Source organism: Epargyreus clarus, unplaced genomic scaffold, assembly GCF_041222505.1.
Source record: "Epargyreus clarus isolate Ecla_fem2 unplaced genomic scaffold, WU_Ecla_fem_2.2 ptg000018l, whole genome shotgun sequence".
Taxonomy (NCBI): domain Eukaryota; kingdom Metazoa; phylum Arthropoda; class Insecta; order Lepidoptera; family Hesperiidae; genus Epargyreus; species Epargyreus clarus.
Window position 1 is genome coordinate 11,619,259 of NW_027332226.1, and position 20,595 is coordinate 11,639,853.

The following is a 20,595-nucleotide window of genomic DNA, read 5'->3' on the forward strand; positions in this document are numbered from 1 at the left end:
CAGGTTTTTTACCCGACAGGGGATGGTAATGTTGTTCGAGCGTTAATTTGTGTGTGTTTGTGTGTAACGTGTTTAAGTATGTATTTTACGCCTTGCATCCCAAATGGTCTGACGGATTTTTGTCATATTATGTGTTGTTGTTGGATTTGTCTGAATTGTGAGAGTGGCATAGGCTATATTTTAATTATAAATAATTGATGTATTGCGCAAATAATGTGACATGCGATTTTCCAAATAGGTGCCAAAGTTTTTTTATATTTTGCAAACGTAAGCTTTATTTGTTAACGTAATCCGACTAACCTGGTTCAACCGTCCTTCCTTGTTTGTTATAGAACCTTGTTGTATTTACAAATAACATGATCACCATTTGATCCTCTAAGTCTATCACGAACGAGACTAAAGAGAGTATATTCGAAGATTCAGCGATAGATCGGTCACCGCTAAACGTTGCGAGCTAATGTTGCCGATAGCGCCATAAACGGCCCACGATATCGCTCCAACACAAATATAGACACCGAATAGGCTCGCCCTGAACGATTTTACGAGCATTATTTGCTTTCAAACGATTTAGTCGCTCTAAAGAAGTCGTTAGTGATTCCAAACTTAATCCGAGGCTTTGTAACGAAAATGCGATCCATTGTTCAGTTCTTTGAGGAAAAACTGTTGGAAAGTTCTGTTGTACGGGTGTAAATGGCTTTATTACTAAGCCGTGTAATGGGCTGCAATTCAAACTTTGAATGAGTTGGATAGACATCGATCTTTTCGACTATTATTTTTCCAATGATTTTGTGGAATTCATACGAACAATACGAACAAATCATATTGCTTTCTAGCTACATTTGGTAAAGCATTCTCATTCCAATGCAAATCCGGAGCAGTAGGGTAGTCAGTAATCCCATCACATAGATTTGAAAAATAAGCTAGGTTCAATACAACTTGTAATATTAATATTACGTGTATTCGTCGACTTTGCTGACAAAACATGCGATCTAAATGGGTACCAAGTAATACAAATAATTATGAAGTTTTAAATATAATAACTTAGTACATTCTAAAATAGTTTTTAACCTAATTTCATGTTTCTCGCTGCTACAGTATTTTTTGATATTTAATAAAGTCATACTTTATATTTTTACAATATTTTTTTAAAGAAAGCTTTTGATTAACTTACGACATAATTCTACCTGGAGATTTGTCGTGTTTTATCTCTTTAATACGTGTTGTAAGTTTAATATTATACCTCTATTGGCGCTAATTATTAATTAATAATCTATGCAATGACCTACCAAAGATCGCCATTTGACAATTTATTAATAATAGTGGAGTGCCTGGAGCATTCTAAGCCGTAAAACCTCGGATTAGAGTTATAGTGAATGAATTAATATGATCGATGTGGGATATTGTTTTTAAAACTATAAATTGCAATGTTTACCCAATTTTTTTTTGTGCACTCCATTTTTTCATTGTTAAAAAAAAATATTATAAAAAAAATAATGTTTGACCATATATTTTCACTTTAAACAGTATTTTTTTTATTTATTTGTTAAAACTTACCTAAGTAGACATATATAAACATTTTTCTAAGATATCTGTGTATAAAAATAGCAGTACCTAGGGATTTCGAACGGGTAGATAAACGTGGAGGGAAGAGCGGAGCGACAGCTGCTATGTACAATGGAATTTCTCGGCCAGTTTAATTATAAGTGAAACGTACTCTATTGTGTACATTTAAAAAAAATCAGGTAATTAATTATGACTAATGAAAAGAAAAAAAAATATTAGTACAAAATCTGTTTATTTAAATATATTACATTGTTGTCTACATCAAATATTTTCTTCTACTTCATCTATCTGTATAATAGGTGAAGTATTGGAACAACTATTTCCGCTGCACTGTAAACATGCTAATCTGAAGTATAAACCACTTCATCGGCATCCACACGGTTACATCATGGTTAATTTTTTTAAAACATATAATGGTATTGGACCCAAATTTAGGTGAAATGATAATATCGTGAAAGCGTTCTATTAGTCTTATTTTAATAGTTTTTTCATCCGGGATATGCTCTGTAGCGATGACGTTTTTCAACTCTTGCATGGTAAATTGGCAATCATCATTCTCTTCTATGTACTTGTATATATCCATTGCTGCATCTACCATCGAAATTCTCGGATTAATTTTCTTTTCGACATTACTGAGGTGAATTGAATTTTTCAGCAAATTATAACAATCCGAATGATATTTTGCTGCAAGTGTCTGTAAGTCGGTTAAGTATATCAGAAATCCTTTTATGGATATCTTGATAATAAGCAGTTTTCTGGACAGCTATAAAATTCGTAATGGATTCATTTAAAGTTGAAGTGTTGATGTATGAAATCTGCCTACGCCGAGCTTTATTTAATTATACTTTTTTTGTTTTATCAGCTTCTTGTCCGCAAAGAAAACAGTTTTTTTCCCAATTGAAGTTATTGAAATTCATGCTACTTCGAAGTTTTTTTTTCGGAGGCGATAATGAGAGATTTTCACGTAACTTATTTGTATACATTCCAAAATACTTTTTATTAATATATTTTTGTCGACAATTTGAATGAGCATACACAAATTCAGTTTGTAGGTGAGGTAACAATCCATCTTGTCGTTCGATTGAAGCAGCTTGTAAAGAGGTTACTCCTCGACTAATTTTTATAATTTCACCTAAATTTGAATTTGTTTCGGAAGATGAACCCAGGTGTATACATATTATGTAGCTATTTTCATCAGCCATACTGCTAGCCGTTGGTTTATCCATTGTTTGAAATCTAATAAAAAACAATTAATAATTAATTAATTGCATTTGATTCATTATTATCATATATTTAAATGCATTGTTTTTATCATATATATATATCATCATATATATATATATTATATATTTATGGAAACTGATCTTTAATTTTCGATTTATTTATTATTTAATTAATTCAATAATGAACTTTAGTTTTCAATCTAATCACTTACCAAATTAAGCAATACAAAATAATTTGTAATAGTTCAATATAAAAACGGCGTCTTCAATACACCTTCACTGTACAAAAATATACAAGATTTTTTCACTAATAAACCAAATTTTCACTGTTATAGAAGCACAACTAAACTGGCCGAGAAATTCCATTGTACATAGCAGCTGTCGCTCCGCTCTCCCTTCCACGTTTTTCTACCTGTTCGAGATCCCTAGGTACGGCTATTTTTATACATTTATCAGGTATCTTTGAAAAATGTTCCTATATGTCTACTCAGGTAATATTTAACAGATAAATAAAAAAAGATTACTGTTTAAAGTGAAAATATATGGTCAAACATATTTTTTTTATAATATTTTTTTAAACAATGAAAAAATGAAGTGCACAAAAAAATTTTGGGTAAACATTGCAATTTATAGTTTTAAAAACAATATCCAACATCGATCATATTAATTCATTCACTATAACTCTAATCCGAGGTGAAAAGCCCCAGGCGCTCCACTATAACGGACATAATACAATTCCTGGTAGGTAAACATTAGATAAATTAAATACATTTTCCATTATATTACGTAGCTATGAATTATACACCCCATTCGTCATGACATATCTAGATGATTTCAAATCTTTGTACATCTAACGACCGACAAAAACCCTCATAATTATATGTACCATTGTGAAATCTCAACCGTTGTCGGGGCTGAAATCAATTTTCATGACAGCGACCGAAAGATCCTTACATCATTTATCATCCGCGCTTCTGGTAAATGGAGTACGTCGATTTATGCACGTACTTATGCGTAGCTGCGTTTCTTATTATGAATCCAAATTATAACAAAATAAAACAAGACGAATTTGTACAAAAATTTTGTCTATACTTTCGTCTTCTTTCTTGAATAACTTTAAAACTGTATATTGAAGAACTATAATAAAAGTATATATGGGATCCCTACAAAAAGCTCTTTCATTTGATATGCCACTCAATACAGTTTGTAAATCATTTTCATTTTGTCCCCCATTCATTTCAGTCACCACCCAATTCGAAATTAAATTGTTTACGTTGTACGTTAGTCCTTGGGCCGGGAATGAATGAATGAAAAACAAATAAATGAAACTTCCACTGATTTGGTCCACTAGTTTTGAAGCAAATTGGCTGTGACAGATGGACTGATAGACGCACGATTCTATAAGGCTTCCGTTTTTTGTTGTTTTGTGCGGAATCCTAAAAGTGCTCTAAAAATTGTATGAATTATTTATTAGTAGGACATAAAGTAACAGCTGCTGCTTGGTATTTTTCAATTAATTATTAATTAACTTCCGTTACACTTTTTTCACGACACTTCTAACATCCCGCGGCTTAAGATTAAAAATCATAATTACTTTAACAAAGTTGCTAAGAGGGTTTTGATGAAGGAATCTAAGTAGGTATTTGTGGAAGTTTGTTTTCTTTATAGGTTGGTTTACATTTCTTGATACACTTACATTTTACTCATAATAAAAAAGTTGAATTATTTATAATTAACACTACAATTTTTAAATTTTATTACATAAAATAGGTACATTTCTTTCATGAGGTATAATTCCTTTTTTTTGACGGTTTTTTAACGGACTTAGGAGGGTAAAGTTTTTTGAGAGTATATAAGGATTGTCTCATTCTTTGGTGTTTTGGCTCAAGGCGCGCCCTGCAGACCAAATGGCTTTAAGAAATTATCCATATAATGTGTGGTTTGATTAGAACGAAAAATTGACCATTTTTAAGCAGTTGGTATTTGTTTTTAACAATTTTTTACTTTTATCATAGATAAGTATAGATATCTCACCGTCTTGTAATTGAAGGAAGCCATTAAATGGCTTAAACGGCTGACAATTCTGTCAGTCTTTTAATGGCTGCCCTGGTGTAATTTACGCGGAACAATGCCGTCATGCGCAGTTAAGTGGTGCAAAAACACGAAATCGAAGAAATTACATTTGTTGTAAAGTGAGAAATCTTCACTAATCTATGCTCCTAACAATAAAATTGTCAGCCGTTTAAGTCATATAATGGTTACATCAATTATAAGGCTATCGAGATATCTATAATTATCTATGGTTAGGAGTAAATAATCTTTAGTAATCTATGACTTTTATATTAAAATCACAAAAAGGTAGCTGACCTAATATGTGGTCACTCTGTCATCTTTACTCAACCCCTAAAACAGAAATCCCCACGGCCCCATAAGGACATCAATGAATTTGTATTCAACCCCATCCTATGTGGGTTCGAATACAAACTCATTACCGTCCCTGGGGACGCATGGTTCATATTGGTCCCTCATATTGCTGGGCAGCACCACACCCTTCAAATCAGATCACAGCTGTGTATTTATTTAGGGCGCTGTGGCGTGAAAACGCAATCATGTATTAACTTTAAAAGTATAAATATATTGCCTGATGACGGAGCAGTCATCATCCGGTGTGACGCGCAGGGAGTCCCAGGTTCGATCCTCGGCCATACAGATAACTAAATAATGAATTTGGATATCTGTTTCTGGGTCTGGGTGTTTGTTTATTTATCTATGTGTGTCGGTACCCACGACATAGGGAATCTTAGTCTGTAAGAATAGAAAACGTCAATTTGTAACTTTGTCTTTCATTATTTTTACGCCACATTTTGATACGATTTTTTCATTTATTGTTTTAGAAAAAAGTTAATTTGTGTTATAGATAGCAATACAATTGTCCTATCTAACGTCGTAACATTGTCGTTGCTTAGAAGACTTCAGATAATCTTTAATCAAGTTTGGACAAAGGAATACTTATGTGCAATCGCTTCTTAGATGAAGATGCCTCTTACTAAGCCTCTAAGTGGATTCCCACATGAATGCCATAATTGGTCTAGTTTTCTGTCCCTACGTTTTTAAGGGATTGTTATAATTGTGGACTTTAGAAAGCCAGATTCGAGCCCTAAGCAGGTACTGAAGGAAAGACATAATCGTGAAGAATTATACAATCTTTACTGCTCTTACAGTAGTTCGCGTGAAGTTGTATGAAGTCTACTAATCCTTTGAACAATGTGATGAACAATTAAAAGAAGTTTTTGTTTTATCAGAAAAATTTAAAAATGTTTGTACAATGCAAGTTTTGAGTTTACAGCTTTTCCATCTTTATCATTGCTAGCTCTGCGAATCGCTAATTCTGTGCTGTGAAAGGTGTGGTAAGGTTGAGACACTCATACGATGCACTTTAACTTAGACCTCAACCAATTCTATAAGAGATGTCAAGACAATAGCCACGTCATCAGATGGACTGTATACTTATATGCTACACTTATAATATAAAAAGGTCCCGCTATACGACAAAACTGTACTATGGAGATATACTTATTAAAAGCCTTACTAATCTTACGTACTCGTATCAAGGGAACCCTTGTTCGAGTCGCAAAACAAAATTCCCTCTCCTTAATTAGCATAAAAACAGCAATAACAATATCACAAAATCATGAAATCAGTGACCGCAAAATAAAGGGAAAGTTATACCACAACAAAGCTCTCGGGGTGAGCTTTAAAAAGCTCGCGAAGAAACGGAAGTCATTCTAATTCAGATTTGGGGAGGTAAAAGTTGTTTGCACCGCGATTCGTTTTAAATTCGATTGAGGTAAATCGTAACTTTTAATGTGATTTTAATGTAGCTACTTGTGCGAGCGATTTCCGTGCTAATTTAAATTTAATGACGTTTTTGAAAGCGTATTCTTTATAAGGTTAAGATTGGTACTTCAAACTTAACTACATAGCAATATACTTACAGTAAAGTATCAAAACCGCTTGGTGGTTAGTCGTCATACCTACACATAGATATCTGTAACCAACTCTATATAGAACTGGATTTATACGCGAAGCCGATTAGCCTTGAAGACTAAAAACTTATGCCTCATAAGTCAGCAAGAATTATCCCTCTTCTACCAAAATGAGAGAACTATTTCACGGTAGAAATACGAGTAGGTGTGGTAGTAATTCCCCGTTCATAAAGGTTCCAATACCTTTCAAATAAGTAATATACTCGTACTACCACCGTTATTACGTTCTCCTAGAATCAAGTATGTATAAGTACAATTACTTCTGTGTTGTTAGAAAAAGAGGTTTCAGTAAAAAGATAGATCGTCAATTCCCTCGTTAGACATCACAAAAGCCAATAAGAAATGAATTTAATTACAAAAGAACACATCTCCTTTGTTTCTTTACGTAGCCATATTTTTGAATGTAAGACATCGGAACTTATTCTCATACATCTGAAGCAAAATAATATCGGATATTGTGAGTCCACCAAATTGCGAACGCGAAACGAGAGGGTGTGAAATATTTGAATTATTCATTTCTTTTCAATACGTACATACCTAATAATGTTTTCAGTGGCATTCTCGTGGATTTGTTCAAACATACAATAAATTCGCTTGAAGATCGTTAAATTTAGAAATTGGTTAGTGCCTTGCTAAATAAACTTCGGAAATCAAAATGGGAGCACTGTTTTATGAATTATGTTTATTTGTAAATTACAAGTAGGTTGTTGTTTGTATGGTTGTTGTTGGTAGGTTGCATGGTTGAATCGGTACAGTATTGCGACTATATTGGTACAAGAAGGACACAACATTAGGGCCACATTAGTGTTGCTAACCCTGAGTGCGAAGTTGGAACGTCCCGGATAAGTTACCACAATCTTCAAACCAGAAAATAACATTTTTTTTTATTATAATACAGGAGTAGCAGACGAGCATGCAGTCCACCTGGTGGTAAGTGGCTACTGCCGCCCATGGACATCCGTAATCAACCCCAGATAGAATTAGATATTCCTACTTCGGTCGGCCACAGATGCGCCGCTACCTCTGAGGACTAAGCTGGAACGCCTCGGAAAAGTAGGTCTCCCTTACCACACACTTCAAAACGGAACACAACAGCGCTTAACACTGCTGTTATTAGGCAGAAATAGGTGTGGCGGTGGTGTCGGAGTCGAACCGCAAAGGGTTCTACCACCTTCACAAAATAACAGCATGATTTCTACAATCTTCTTAGCTCATAATTTAGATATCTGGACCGAGAATCAAACCCTGAGCTCCCGGTTGGGAGTTGCTAAAGTGCCACAACAATTTTACATTTAAAGATTTGAAATTTATCTCCCAAGTGATTACGCCTTGAATGTCTTCAATTCAATTTATTCATTACGCGAATATTATTCTCTGGGAAGACATTTTACGCATCGTAAAATACGCGGTGACTTTATAGCTTTTACACTTGCCAACGGTTTTTAAGGTCGTCTGGGGCTATGCGTTTAAATTGGCAATTAGACAGAGATTACTGAGTTTGAATAAGTCTGGTGTACTGTGATTTCAGTTTTCTGGGTTATTTTATGATGATTTATTTATTTATTGTAACACTAACACAAAGTTAAGGTACAAAAGGGCAAACATAATGCCTGATGGCATTCTCTACCAGTCAACCCTGGGTGAATGGAGAAAGTTTGCGGCAGATGTTAAACGTTATACTTAGTCTAAATATAAATATATTATATATATTGTACATATAACATATACCTTAAATATAGCAATATATATAAATATATATACCTATATATTGTATAGGTGATAAGAAAAATACTTTATCTGTCAGACGAGGTGCTCAAACGCTCAATGATTCGTTTTATATTTCGTCTATAAGATACTGCTGGATATGGGTTTGTCAAAATAAATTTCCAAATGAATTGGGACGACATTTATGTAAAAGCTAACCAAACACTTCAGATCATAATACAACCACACGATAATAGAATACGCAAATAAATAAAGTGGTGCTACACTGAACTCTAAGTATTTCCCTCAATTTCTATAAGTAGTCGAAAATGTATTTTTTACAATTAAACCGAGCTAAGACATACAGGTTACCTGAATGCTACCTACCGTGGCCTATAGTAATCTACAATATTAGAAAAGTCGCCAATACATCGCCGGCTTTGAAGGGGATCTCTTTTTGCTCTCACATTGAAGAATCCCATGTTACAGCGCTCCATTTTAATTTGTACTACGTTTTCATGCAAATACCTATTTTATTTTAATAAAAATGCACCACCCATATTTCTACGCTCTATAAAATTCAAATTTTTCATGCATATGACCACTAAAGCATTCTGTGGCAGAGTTGTATTTGATATGATATATGGGCGCTATGCTTTTGTGCTCCCAAATCCAGCTAAACGTCTTATGGAGAAAATATTGCAAACTAGACGGCGGAGATAGAATAGAATACTATGTACGTCTGGTACCTATTAAATTTATTTATCTTATATATAAATTTCTCGTGTCATAATGTTAGTTACCGTACTCCTCCGAAACGGCTTTACCGATTTTCACCAAATTTTATATGCATATTCAGTAGGTCTGAGAATCGGCTACTATCTATTTTTCATACCCCTAAGTAATAGGAGTTGTTTACCCTTAACATTTTTTTATTTATATGGCAACACAAAGTTTGCCGGGTCAGCTAGTTTATTTATAAATATACCTTGTTAAGTTTGTAATTTTATATTGAAAATATAAACTTATGTATTACAAGACTTTCTTGAATTACCTTCCGCCCATTTTGCGGTAAAATGCAAAATTGAATGTACCTTTCATTATAATTACAAAACTTAAATGCGAATAGAAAACACTGCAATCACTGGATGAAATAAAAGCTGCTGAATATGTTTTCTTTATATTTTGATATACTTACTACATTTGAATCTTTCCTTACTTATTTCTCCTTTTGGATACACCAGAAAATACTTTCACGTCTCATGTCTGTAGTCTGTGCCTACATAAATTAATATTTGTTAGTTAAAGTTAAAGATTTCTTTGTTTCTTTATTTACAACTAAATGTCGGTCAATATCGAAATTGCTATTTTGTATTTACAAACTTATTTATTACTTCATTATACTAGAAATGAAGCATATAAATTGTGTGAAAGATCTGTGTTAACTATGAATAATGTAGGAAAATACTTTTTTATTATAGCTTGCACATTTATTGTACTGTATATATTTGACTTAATAAAAGTATCTCATTAAAGTATATATGTGAAGTATATGTGTCAAATATTGTATTAAAATACAATCAACAAAGTTTCAAAGAGATTTTTGATATAAGTATTTGAGGATAGGGATAGTAAAATAAAACGAGTTTGGACATTATTACAAGTTTATTGGTTATAAACTTTTATCAGTTCCGCTTTGGTGAAGGGTCGTTCAAACAGACAAGAAGCGCCTAGATTACGTAATACTGGATTTCATCTCAGCGGATCGAATATATAATATTTACATAACTGTAGATTAAACTGCTCGAAAGATTGCGGTGTAATACGAAAAATGAAATACACAAAAGATAGATAGGAATAGGTTGTACAGATGAGGCCAAAGTAGTTTGCGAAAAAATGTCATTAAATTGCGTAAATCATTATTACTGATATCATCATTATCGTTATACAATAATAACACTTTATGTGATTTGCGACAATATTTATTTATAGCTTTGTTGCTATTGTTTTACAATAATTGATTTTATACATTTTCATTACTTGACATTTTAATTTTAATTTGTATGGTAACATTATTTTTAATGATTACAATATGGTATTTTGTCACTTATCGCATTTTTTGGTAAAATACAGATTATTTTATGAATCTCAAGTAATAAATCTTGCAATTTGAACTTCAGGCAAACAAAAATATAATTTCTACAATTTAAAGTCGAGAAATAAACAGATTACATCACATAGAATTTGTTCTAGCATTATATTTGTTAATAATATTCCATTTAATTCTAATGAACAGCAAACCTTTAACTTACAAACATTAAATTCACGGAGCACTTATCAAAATGTATATTGCAAAATGTATTCAACAAACCAATTACTTTATAACAAGATTCAATTAAATTGTGCCCATTTACACCGGCTGCGTAGTGACATTACCGCCAGCCAGTGGCTCGGGAGAATTCCATGACATAATTGAATTGAACCACGCATTAACTTCCGAGCAGTATTGAATAAACGAAACTCTTTAGCTGACCGTCCATGAGCTACTATCACGTAAGAGATTAAGCTACCATTTTGCCGCTTAAGCTACGGAGCAGTCGCTCAATCGTGGCTTGAGCGACCGACGGTACATGTTTTGGTCGTATACTTGTCAAACCGTCACAATTCATACGTGTGGATAGAGTTGTTTGACTTGGTTTGTATTGATTTGCTAGTGCTTGCTTTTGATCAAGCCAAACGTTCGTAGAGATTTGGAAGTAGAGTCGTAGACTAGACGTAGACTTTTGAGATTAGTAGAGTGACTCGTGACAGTAGCGTTAACGATTATTTAATTGCCAGAGCTTCCAGTTGCTCAAACGGTAGTAGCCAATGGGCTGTCAGCCACCATAACCATCGGGATTCGTAAAGCAATCTGCTGGCATCCCACAAGATTGTACGTTCACCTATCCTTACTTACAATATATCTTTCTTTACAATAAACCTTCTATTTTAAAATATAATCTGCATCAATATACACAATCTTTTAACTTATCACATTTCTTAACCTAACAAATATTAAACTTTCTACAATAGTCAGTGTAGAGAGCTGCAGGAAGACTTTTTACGCTAAACGAAGGGTCCTTTCAAAAACCCTTCGTCCGCAACACTATGATTATAATTAGTAATGTCTCTGTATTCACTGCGAACACTAATAATATAGAAAATATTCTGTTGTAACACACAGACAATATACTATTTCATTATACATATAATTATCACTTCAAAATTACCTAACACCACAAATAAGGGTCAGTTTACATGTAACTATAATATTTTTAATATGAACTGTAACTCAAATTTTCGAGTATGTTATGATCCTTATATAAGGCCAGGTTACAAGTTGTTGTGAAGATTTCTCAAGTATTTTTTTCATTTATTACATTATTAGGTACATGTGTACTGACCTTAAGAACGTCTACATGAAAACAAATCGACATTTGCAGGAACTTCAGTGAAGTCACAAGTGGAATTTTAGTCGTAATTTTTTAAAGTATGAACAATGAACATTTCTGGAACCTCTTCCTGCAAGATAAAAGGTTTTCTGCCTTGTCCTACCGCAAGCGAGTAACGAACAACTTCATCGCTTTGGATTAAAAAAGTTTGTATACTTATTGTAAGTGCTTAACGCTTATGCTTATGATGGTAGCACCTAAGATCGAAAATTGATAATTGCTGTTTTCTAGATAATGTCAACTTTCGATCTTTGACGGACATAACTTCAATATTGATGTGATTGATTATTATTAGATGATAAAGAGCGAGCACTTGAGAATAATTGTGCATTTTTTAAGTGATACGTTATGGTATGGTATGATAAGTGATGGTATTTTAAAGGCGGTTTTTAAAACTTTTATATCGTTGGCAGCTTTCTCGTCTATGTCGCGATATCTTTTGATATTATATTTGATCGCAGACGTTCCTGATTATTTTCGCTCAATACGTCGTTAGTTACTCGCGTGCAGTGCATCAAATTCCTTAACGTTCATCTGTTTCCAGTCACCGAACTGTAAAGCGAAGCGGGTGTTGCTAACAAAACAAAAACAAACTCAAAAACGGTTGTGAGCTCTATTTTTATTGATTTCCGCTCTCGTGCCTCTGTCGCCTTTCAGACTAATAACGTTTGACCCGCGGGTTTTTGACAACTTTATCACAAAGCAACGATATTATATGTAAAATACGGGTTGTATGTATGAACGCGATTGAAAAGTAAAAAGATGGATGTTAGAAATTGGCTTAGCGATTATAAATTTAAAATTAATATCCATAATGATGGTCCGTAATTTTGAAAATCTAATCAATACCCGGCCAAGTTAATTTATTTTTTACACTTTTTGATGATTTTAAGCTTCGGTGCTTTTATTCCAGAGACTAAACGAGGATTTTTTGTCGCTTATACAATAACAAATATCGGTAATACAGGAATTATAATTATGACGATAACAGAACTATTGCATATTTTTCTACATATAATATCATTCTTGGCAAAATTACATTATGAGAATTATTTTTTGCCTTTTCTTGTCATTCCATTATTTTTCGTTTTTAATAAACACTTTGGTCTTATGGCATTTTAACAATATTTGATTTATTTTTCTAAAGTTCAACTTAAATGTACCTTTGTGAAAATATTACTGCTAAACTTAATTGGCTTAAATGGACAAATAACATTATTTCGCACAATTATGGTAACACTTATTTCATAAACAATTATTTTCCACATAGACAACATTCTATAATTTTCTATTATTGGATATTTCTTAAACTTACGAATATTTCTTTTTTGGTCAGACACAAACTGAGCTTTGATTAAAATCTTAATTTAATCTCCGTATAACATAATAATTTAATGGAATATTTGACTACATTATACTATGGATAATTTAAAGGTATTAAATAGTTAAGCTCAGTTTGTTTCTACTTCATAAATCTTATTTTAAGACAACACTTAAAGCGGTTTCAATGGAGAGGATTCTCAAATATATTTCACTAATTCATATAATTACTATTTTAATTTCAATATCGCATTCTTTGAATCATTATAATATTTGCTTTTAAGAAATATAAGTATTAGATTAGATTTACGAAAGGGAAAAGCAAAGAAAATTATTAATTATAATGTAAAGCTTTAGAAATAAAACTTTATATTTTTTCTAATATTTATGATTAAAAAATACTTAAAAATCATTTAAGTTTCTACTATTCTATCCAAACTGGGTTTGTCATTTATATCTTGATTTATATCTACGATTCCTACGTTTTAGTTTTTCGAAAACTAAATCAAAATTTTAGTGTGTTGAAATGGAAAACTCAGTTACTAGTCGTACGGTTTAGCTATTCGATTGCAAAAACTGTATTTATTTAGATTTGCTTCAAGCATTTTTTCGACGACAGAATCCAAACAAAAGCATGTCAATTGGTTCTTTCCATGGACATAAGATAGAGAAAATTCTTATACGTAGATATACATTTGCTATAAGATAGGTAGAGGTCACAAAAATTTGTAATTTTGGTACAATCGTCAAATAATAGACAGTTGCTTAGGGTACTATACACTAAGTTACAAAAATAAATTATTTCAACCCTGTCAAAGAATAAGAAGAGGTAAAAATTGAATAATTGACTTATAGAAGCTCAGAATGAAAATTATTACAAAGCTCAGATATTTTAGACATTATAAAACAAATTGATGTTTTGTATAAGTACTCTTGTCTTAATTTAAAGACAAATATTGAGTATCTGTGTTCGAATGGAAATTGTTTGAAGATATTGTCAAACGAAAAGAAAGCCTAATTGAATCGTTTGACATAGAATTTAGATATTTCGTTTTACATGAATAGGGTTGCTACAGTTGTTAAAAAAAAAAAAAAAAATTATTTGGTTAGGTAATAAAGAAATGTGATTATTGACAATAAAAATGTCTTTGAGTAAATAAATAAAATCAGTTAAAAAATAAATCAAACTTTCTTTAAAAAGTCTAAGTAACATACTTGTAGCTATATTTTTAGTCAACTAATTGAAGTATCGACTGTATTTTTGGAAGTAGAAACTACATCAGAATATACATACATATTACTATTATTGTCAACCCACTTGATTTTAAATATTTGTGTCTATAATATTATTTGTCTAAAAATATTTATTGGCATTTTGTTTCTAGTGGCAACCCTATTTGAAAAAAAAATTGAACTCTAAAATTTTTGTATACAGTGTGTTTCTTAACTGGAGAAATATGGAAAAAACTAAAATCTAACCATTCTATTTCAGAATTTTATTAGACAAGTATTTAGTAAATAACCATTTACTATTTTTGAGGTAATAAATGAAAATTGAATTTTTTTATAGTCGAAAGAGCTTGTACTCGACTATAAAAACTGATTTATAAAAATAAATTATAAAGAAAAATGTTTTCTCGTATAGTCTGTTGTGGTTACGAATATAAAAAAGGTCCAAGTAAAGAAACATACTGTATATTTTTATTTTCTTGCTATGGTTATGTTCAACCCGTGCAATTCATGATTATTGTAGTATCACAGAGGTATAGACCTCTGAGGATACTCTTAAGGGAGGTAACTTGCAATCAGGTTCGCCATTACCAACGCCGTTAGATATGGCATAAGCTACTATTTTCTATATATGAAAGGGCCTAGGTTACGCATAATAAGGGAATTAGATTCGTAGAACTACGTTAAGCATAGTTTAGAATTATACAATGCGTCACAAAATCATTAATAAACGGTAACCTTGTATCAGAGGACAACCTTTTACCTTGAAAGTGAGACAAACGACAGAACACATGAAGATACAACTATTTATAATACGTTAATATTACCAGAATTCTCAAGCACTGCTTACTTGCATCATACACATCTATACTACCTCCGAGCTTTCGTGTTGTGACAATTAGATTGAAACAATACCGAAGAGGAGTTACTATTATAGAGCATGATTATTAAGTGGTTCCTGTGGCTTGTTGACATAAGGAGTCTATAATTCAGAACAATGACTTAAATTTTATTCCTGTCGACTGAAATTACTTGGCATTCTCAAAAGACCTTACAAGGCTTATATGTCATGAAGACTTGAACGTATCGTATTATGCAAGATAATATGTGGAAAGGTGGTCCTCTACAAGTTGGAGAACTCCTCTAGAAAGTTACAAAGAGACTACCATTTTCCACTTAGAAACCCGATTTCGACAAGTTGAATTCTCCTTTGTACAACAGACTTAATTGCGGTAACTTACGTAATTATTGTCAAGTTGAACCGATATAATAGTACTAAAACACACTAAAAAAACACTAAAAGCGTTATGGTTGCAACTGCTGGTTGGCTAGTAAAACTTTTGACAAATATGATGCAATAGATCATGATACAATAAATTGAACACGAATTCTCGGAGTGTTACAAATATCATAAGGCGGGATTACAGAGACATACATTCAGAAGAGTTGAAGCTCGAGCAGCAAGCCGGTGAGGAGCCACAGCGGCTGGTTGTGGAGGCTGGTAGCGGTCGCGTTCGCCTGGCTGGTCTCCGGGCGCGGCTTCACGCTCAGCTCGTTCACCGCCACTGTTGATAACAAATAATAATTGAAGGATGCTCAGTCATCAGCTATATGCATGCAAATAAATAAAATTGAAGTCTTTTTTGTTATAATAAGAGTTTTATACAAAATGTGTATGAAAATACTTGTATGGTAATTGCAAAAAGAAAACAATTATTAAAATGTTTGTCTGTCTGTTTTTCCGTCTATTTGCCTGTTTCTTCTGGCTAAACTTCAAAACGGCTGGGTAACGCTGGTAACGTGAATTTCATTGATAGCTGATATTATTAGAAGTTACTTAGTCAGAAAAAAGAATTAGGATTTCGCGTAAAAAGTTCCCACAACATCTGCTGTCTTTACATTCTAAAACTTGGTGAAACCGTGACACAGCTCGTTATTTTAATTACATTTTGACCTTGTAATTATTATTACAACAACTAAGTCCAATCATATACTGACTGTTAGTAATTAAGATAACAATGAACGAATAATTATAGTCTCATTTATTGCATTTTAATAAGGTTCTTATAATTTACTTCTAACATTTTGTACATAGATCCTGGAATTTGGTTATAAGATAGACAGACCTAAAGCAAACCTGAACCTTAACCTAAGCATAAAGCATAAGATATACCTAAGATAGTTCTACAGCAGATCAGACTAACAACTAGTTATTAGTCTTTAAACGGAAAGCTTTGATAGCTTCAAAACGAATAATGATTGCTTCGTTTGCTAACCTACCACTCCGCAAATTCGCAATGAAGCGGTTGCCTCAGGCGGACATTGTAACTAACAAATTGAGTTTTCCAAATAAAGATGTCTTTTAAATTCAATTGAATGAACAATGAAGCTTTAAATAGTTCATATTCCACTTTTGAAGGTGGTAGAAACCTTTGTGGTTCGACTCCGGCGGCACCACCGCTACACCTATTTCTACCTAATAACAGTAGTGTTAGGCGCTGCTGTGTTCCGGTTTGAAGGGTGTGGTAAGGGAGACAGACTTTTCTGAGGCGTTCCAGCTTAGTTAGGGGTAGCGGCGCATCTGTGGCCGACCACAGGTAGGAACATCTAATCCTATCTGGGGTTGATTACAGATGTCCATGGGCGGCAGTAGCCACTTACCATCAGGTGGGCTGCATGTTCATCTGCTACTCCTATATTATAAAAAGAAAATGTGTAGTTTAGTGTGTAGTTCACCTCGCCGCTCATTGACATCTATAACGCACTCTCCACAAGATTAGATTCTTACCTGACAGACAATAGTTCCTGTCAATGAGGACAAAGTTGCAACGCCACCTAAAAGTATGTCTATCTCACTACACCCTTCAATAACCATAGTGCTTAATACTGCTATTATTAGACAGAAATAGTTGTAGTGGTGGTGCCGCATACTGAACTGCAGAGGGTTCCACTTTCATTATAAACAAAGTTTTCTCTCCAAATAAAGATCTGGCTTTTCAATTCAACTGAATGAACAACGAGGCTTCAAATAGTTCAGATTTAACCCGTTCACTGCGACTGCTAGATAGGACATTAGCAATTCAGTAGCTATCTTTACTCTGCGAGTTGACTCAACTCCAACTGCAGATTGTACATACAAAATTGTTTACTCGGAAACTATTTTAAACTTAAAATACATTTGACTTGTTGGTAACTCTACTCTACCTCGTCTTTGTATTTTTAAGGTACTTTGAAACGATATATTGTTGTAGGAAATGCATAGATATTTTATAAAATGATTTGTGTGTTTTATATTGGAAATTGAAGGTGGTAGCACCCTTTCTGGTTCGACTCCGGCGGCACCACCGCCACACCTATTTCTGTCTGATAACATCAGTGTCAAGTGCTGCTGTGTTGTGGTTTGACGGGTGTGTGTAAGGGAGACATATTTTTCCGAGGCATTCCAGCTTAGACTTCAAGGGTAGCGGAGTATCTGTGGCCGACCTTAGGTAGGAAACAAATCTTATTTAGGGATGAGTACAGTTGACCCCGGGCGTCAGTAGCTAAAATTGAAATAATTTCGCCTGTTTTTAGATCTGCATTTATTTGTAATGAGTATTACAAATTCAAAAAATTCAAAAAGAGTTTTTTGATTTTTTTTTTTCTTAAATACTTAGTCTTTATTTCTAAAACCATTTAATTATCTACTCGTAAGATACGATACCTAATGAATAATATTGATGTTCATATACTGAATTGAAATTTCGAATAAGTTATGATAAGTTATTATAATAACCAGTTCAATATTGTCTTACATTACAAAAAAGTGGATCCTCATTTTGCGGAACATTTGGTATAAGTACCTACAATAAGTATCTATAACCTTTGGTCAATCGCTTTAGAACGATTTAAAAGCACACCTTTAAAGCGAGCGATACACGCCTTCACTAAGAGCGTATCTGTGTTAACGTACTCATCCGATGGGATCGGGCTATCGGGTGAAAATAATCTCTTGTGACATTCAATAAAATCCCGAAAAGTCAGACGCATTGTTTCTAGACAAAGATTTTGCAAAAAAATTCAAGCTGTTAGATTTAGTGTGCTGGTTATTTCATAAATGTGTCTGTGTGTTTGTCTGTCTGCCAAAGAGCAGGGTTTCGAGTACGATCCGTGGTTGCACACTAAAATGAAAAAGGTCTTTTTTTCCTAATGGGTATATCTATAACGCTTTAATAGATAGAGTCCTGTGTCAGACAGACATGGGGACAGATGGACAGGCGGACAGGCGGACAGACTATTGTATATCCTTTGGTCAAATCGCTTAAGAACGATAGGCACACCTTTACAAGGCACGATACACTCCTTCACTAAGAGCGTATCTGTGTTAACGTACTCATCCGATGGGATCGGGCTATCGGGTGAAAATAATCTCTTGTGACATTCAATAAAATCCCGAAAAGTCAGATACATTGAAAGAGAAAGATTTTGCAATATAATTTTCAAAAACAACGGTTACATTTAGTGTGCTAGTTAGTTAATAACGTCTGACTGTCTGTCAAACGCAGGGTTCCGAGTACACTCCTTGTTTGCATACTAAAATTAATAATTGAAATGTAATTTTTAGGGTTGCGTACCCAAACGATAAAAACGGATATTACTAAACCTCCGCAGTAAGTCCGTCCGTCCGATCTATTTCCAATATTTTTTCTTTTTAGTATTATATTGGTTGTTATAACTACCTAATATACATACTCTGTAAACATTTTAAATGTCTACCTCTTATTGTTCAAGAGATAGAGCCCTGTGTTGGGACAGACAGGCGGATAGATGGACAAACAGACAGACAGTGAAGGCTTAATAGGGTTCCATTTTTACCCTTTTTGTACGGAGCCCTAAAAAAGAAATAGAATAAAATGTTGTCGCACATAAAATTTGAACGAGGAAGTAAGAACATGCTAAGTTAAGAGCATAACTGTGTTGAAAGGAATTCACGCGCGGATATAAAACTATCGAGTGTTACTGATCTTTTATATTCACGCTGCAATGTCAAAGACAATAAAATTTAGCGAAAATAGCAGACAACTATAAAAATACAATGTAATAATGTGCAGATATACTAGTTGTACTGGTATATCTGCATCTGCTGTACTACTTGCAGAAATGCATTCTATGATCGTTTATTAAATTCCAACCCACATACTGGGTACATTATTTGTCTGTTTATAACCGTTATAGCAAGTGATATTTATTTCTAATATGTACATAACTTTGGACAATTAGAGATGAGTACCTGGGGTTTACAGCTCGAACCTCCCCATTGACAGGTCGAGTTTCAACCACCAGGCTATTGCTGCTTGGGCATTTTCAAAATTACGAAGCAACATAGGATAACTGGAAGTGATAAGGTCAAACGATGTGTGCTCAAAACATTACACCCAGAGACGTTAAGAGCGTAGCTATGTTTCAACGGACTCATCCTCTGCGATCAAATGGACCGATTCTTTATATCTGGACACACTTCGCTGCACTTGTACGGATGCTTCTAGGCTCGGTAAAGTTATTTTACGTCCTTGTGCTATACTCTAAGTTTTAAGTGTAAAGCAACCGATGTTACTCCCTTTAAATTCTAAATTTAATTTAACAAACCCGTAAATTTTTTTTTTCATGTTATGCTATTAAAATAATGTCATGATCATGACCAAATCTAACGAGGTTGAGTTAACCATTATTCACCTTTGAGAACATTTTGAACTTTAAGACAGTTTCCCTCACTTTGTTAAAACCAGTGCTAAGTCCTTTCTTATACCCTTTTAGATTCAGAACTTCAGTGTAGAAAGAAACTCATTCTACGGAGCTATCTAAAGTTCTATCGGAGCTATCTAAATCTAAACTTTTTCTCTTCTTCAAGGACAATTACGGAACTAAGCAGTCATAATTAGTAAGGGTAAAAATTTGTATAAAAACTTGAAGCAAGATGTGTACTAATTAGTACTTTTAAAGAAATTTAAAGAGTTGAGGAGGAAGAGAAATAAAACTGTC

General features: G+C 33.3%; 1 protein-coding gene and 1 long non-coding RNA gene across 2 annotated transcripts in view; both read right to left on the reverse strand.

Annotated features, from left to right (window-relative positions):
• Positions 1 to 1,778: 1,778 nt before the first annotated feature.
• On the reverse strand, positions 1,779 to 3,064 carry LOC140749586 (uncharacterized). The gene is made up of 2 exons (XR_012103109.1): positions 2,999 to 3,064; positions 1,779 to 2,799 (listed from the first exon to the last, which is right to left on the reverse strand). It is a non-coding gene; the product is annotated as an uncharacterized LOC140749586 (long non-coding RNA).
• An 11,794-nt stretch (positions 3,065 to 14,858) lies between these two features.
• Positions 14,859 to 20,595, reverse strand: part of LOC140749805 (uncharacterized) — a 90,145-nt gene continuing 84,408 nt past the window's right edge. Inside the window, exon 8 of the mRNA XM_073082965.1 lies at positions 14,859 to 16,142. Coding sequence (XP_072939066.1) covers positions 16,015 to 16,142 — 128 coding nt within the window. The 3' untranslated portion in view covers positions 14,859 to 16,014. The remainder of the gene's footprint in view (positions 16,143 to 20,595) is intronic.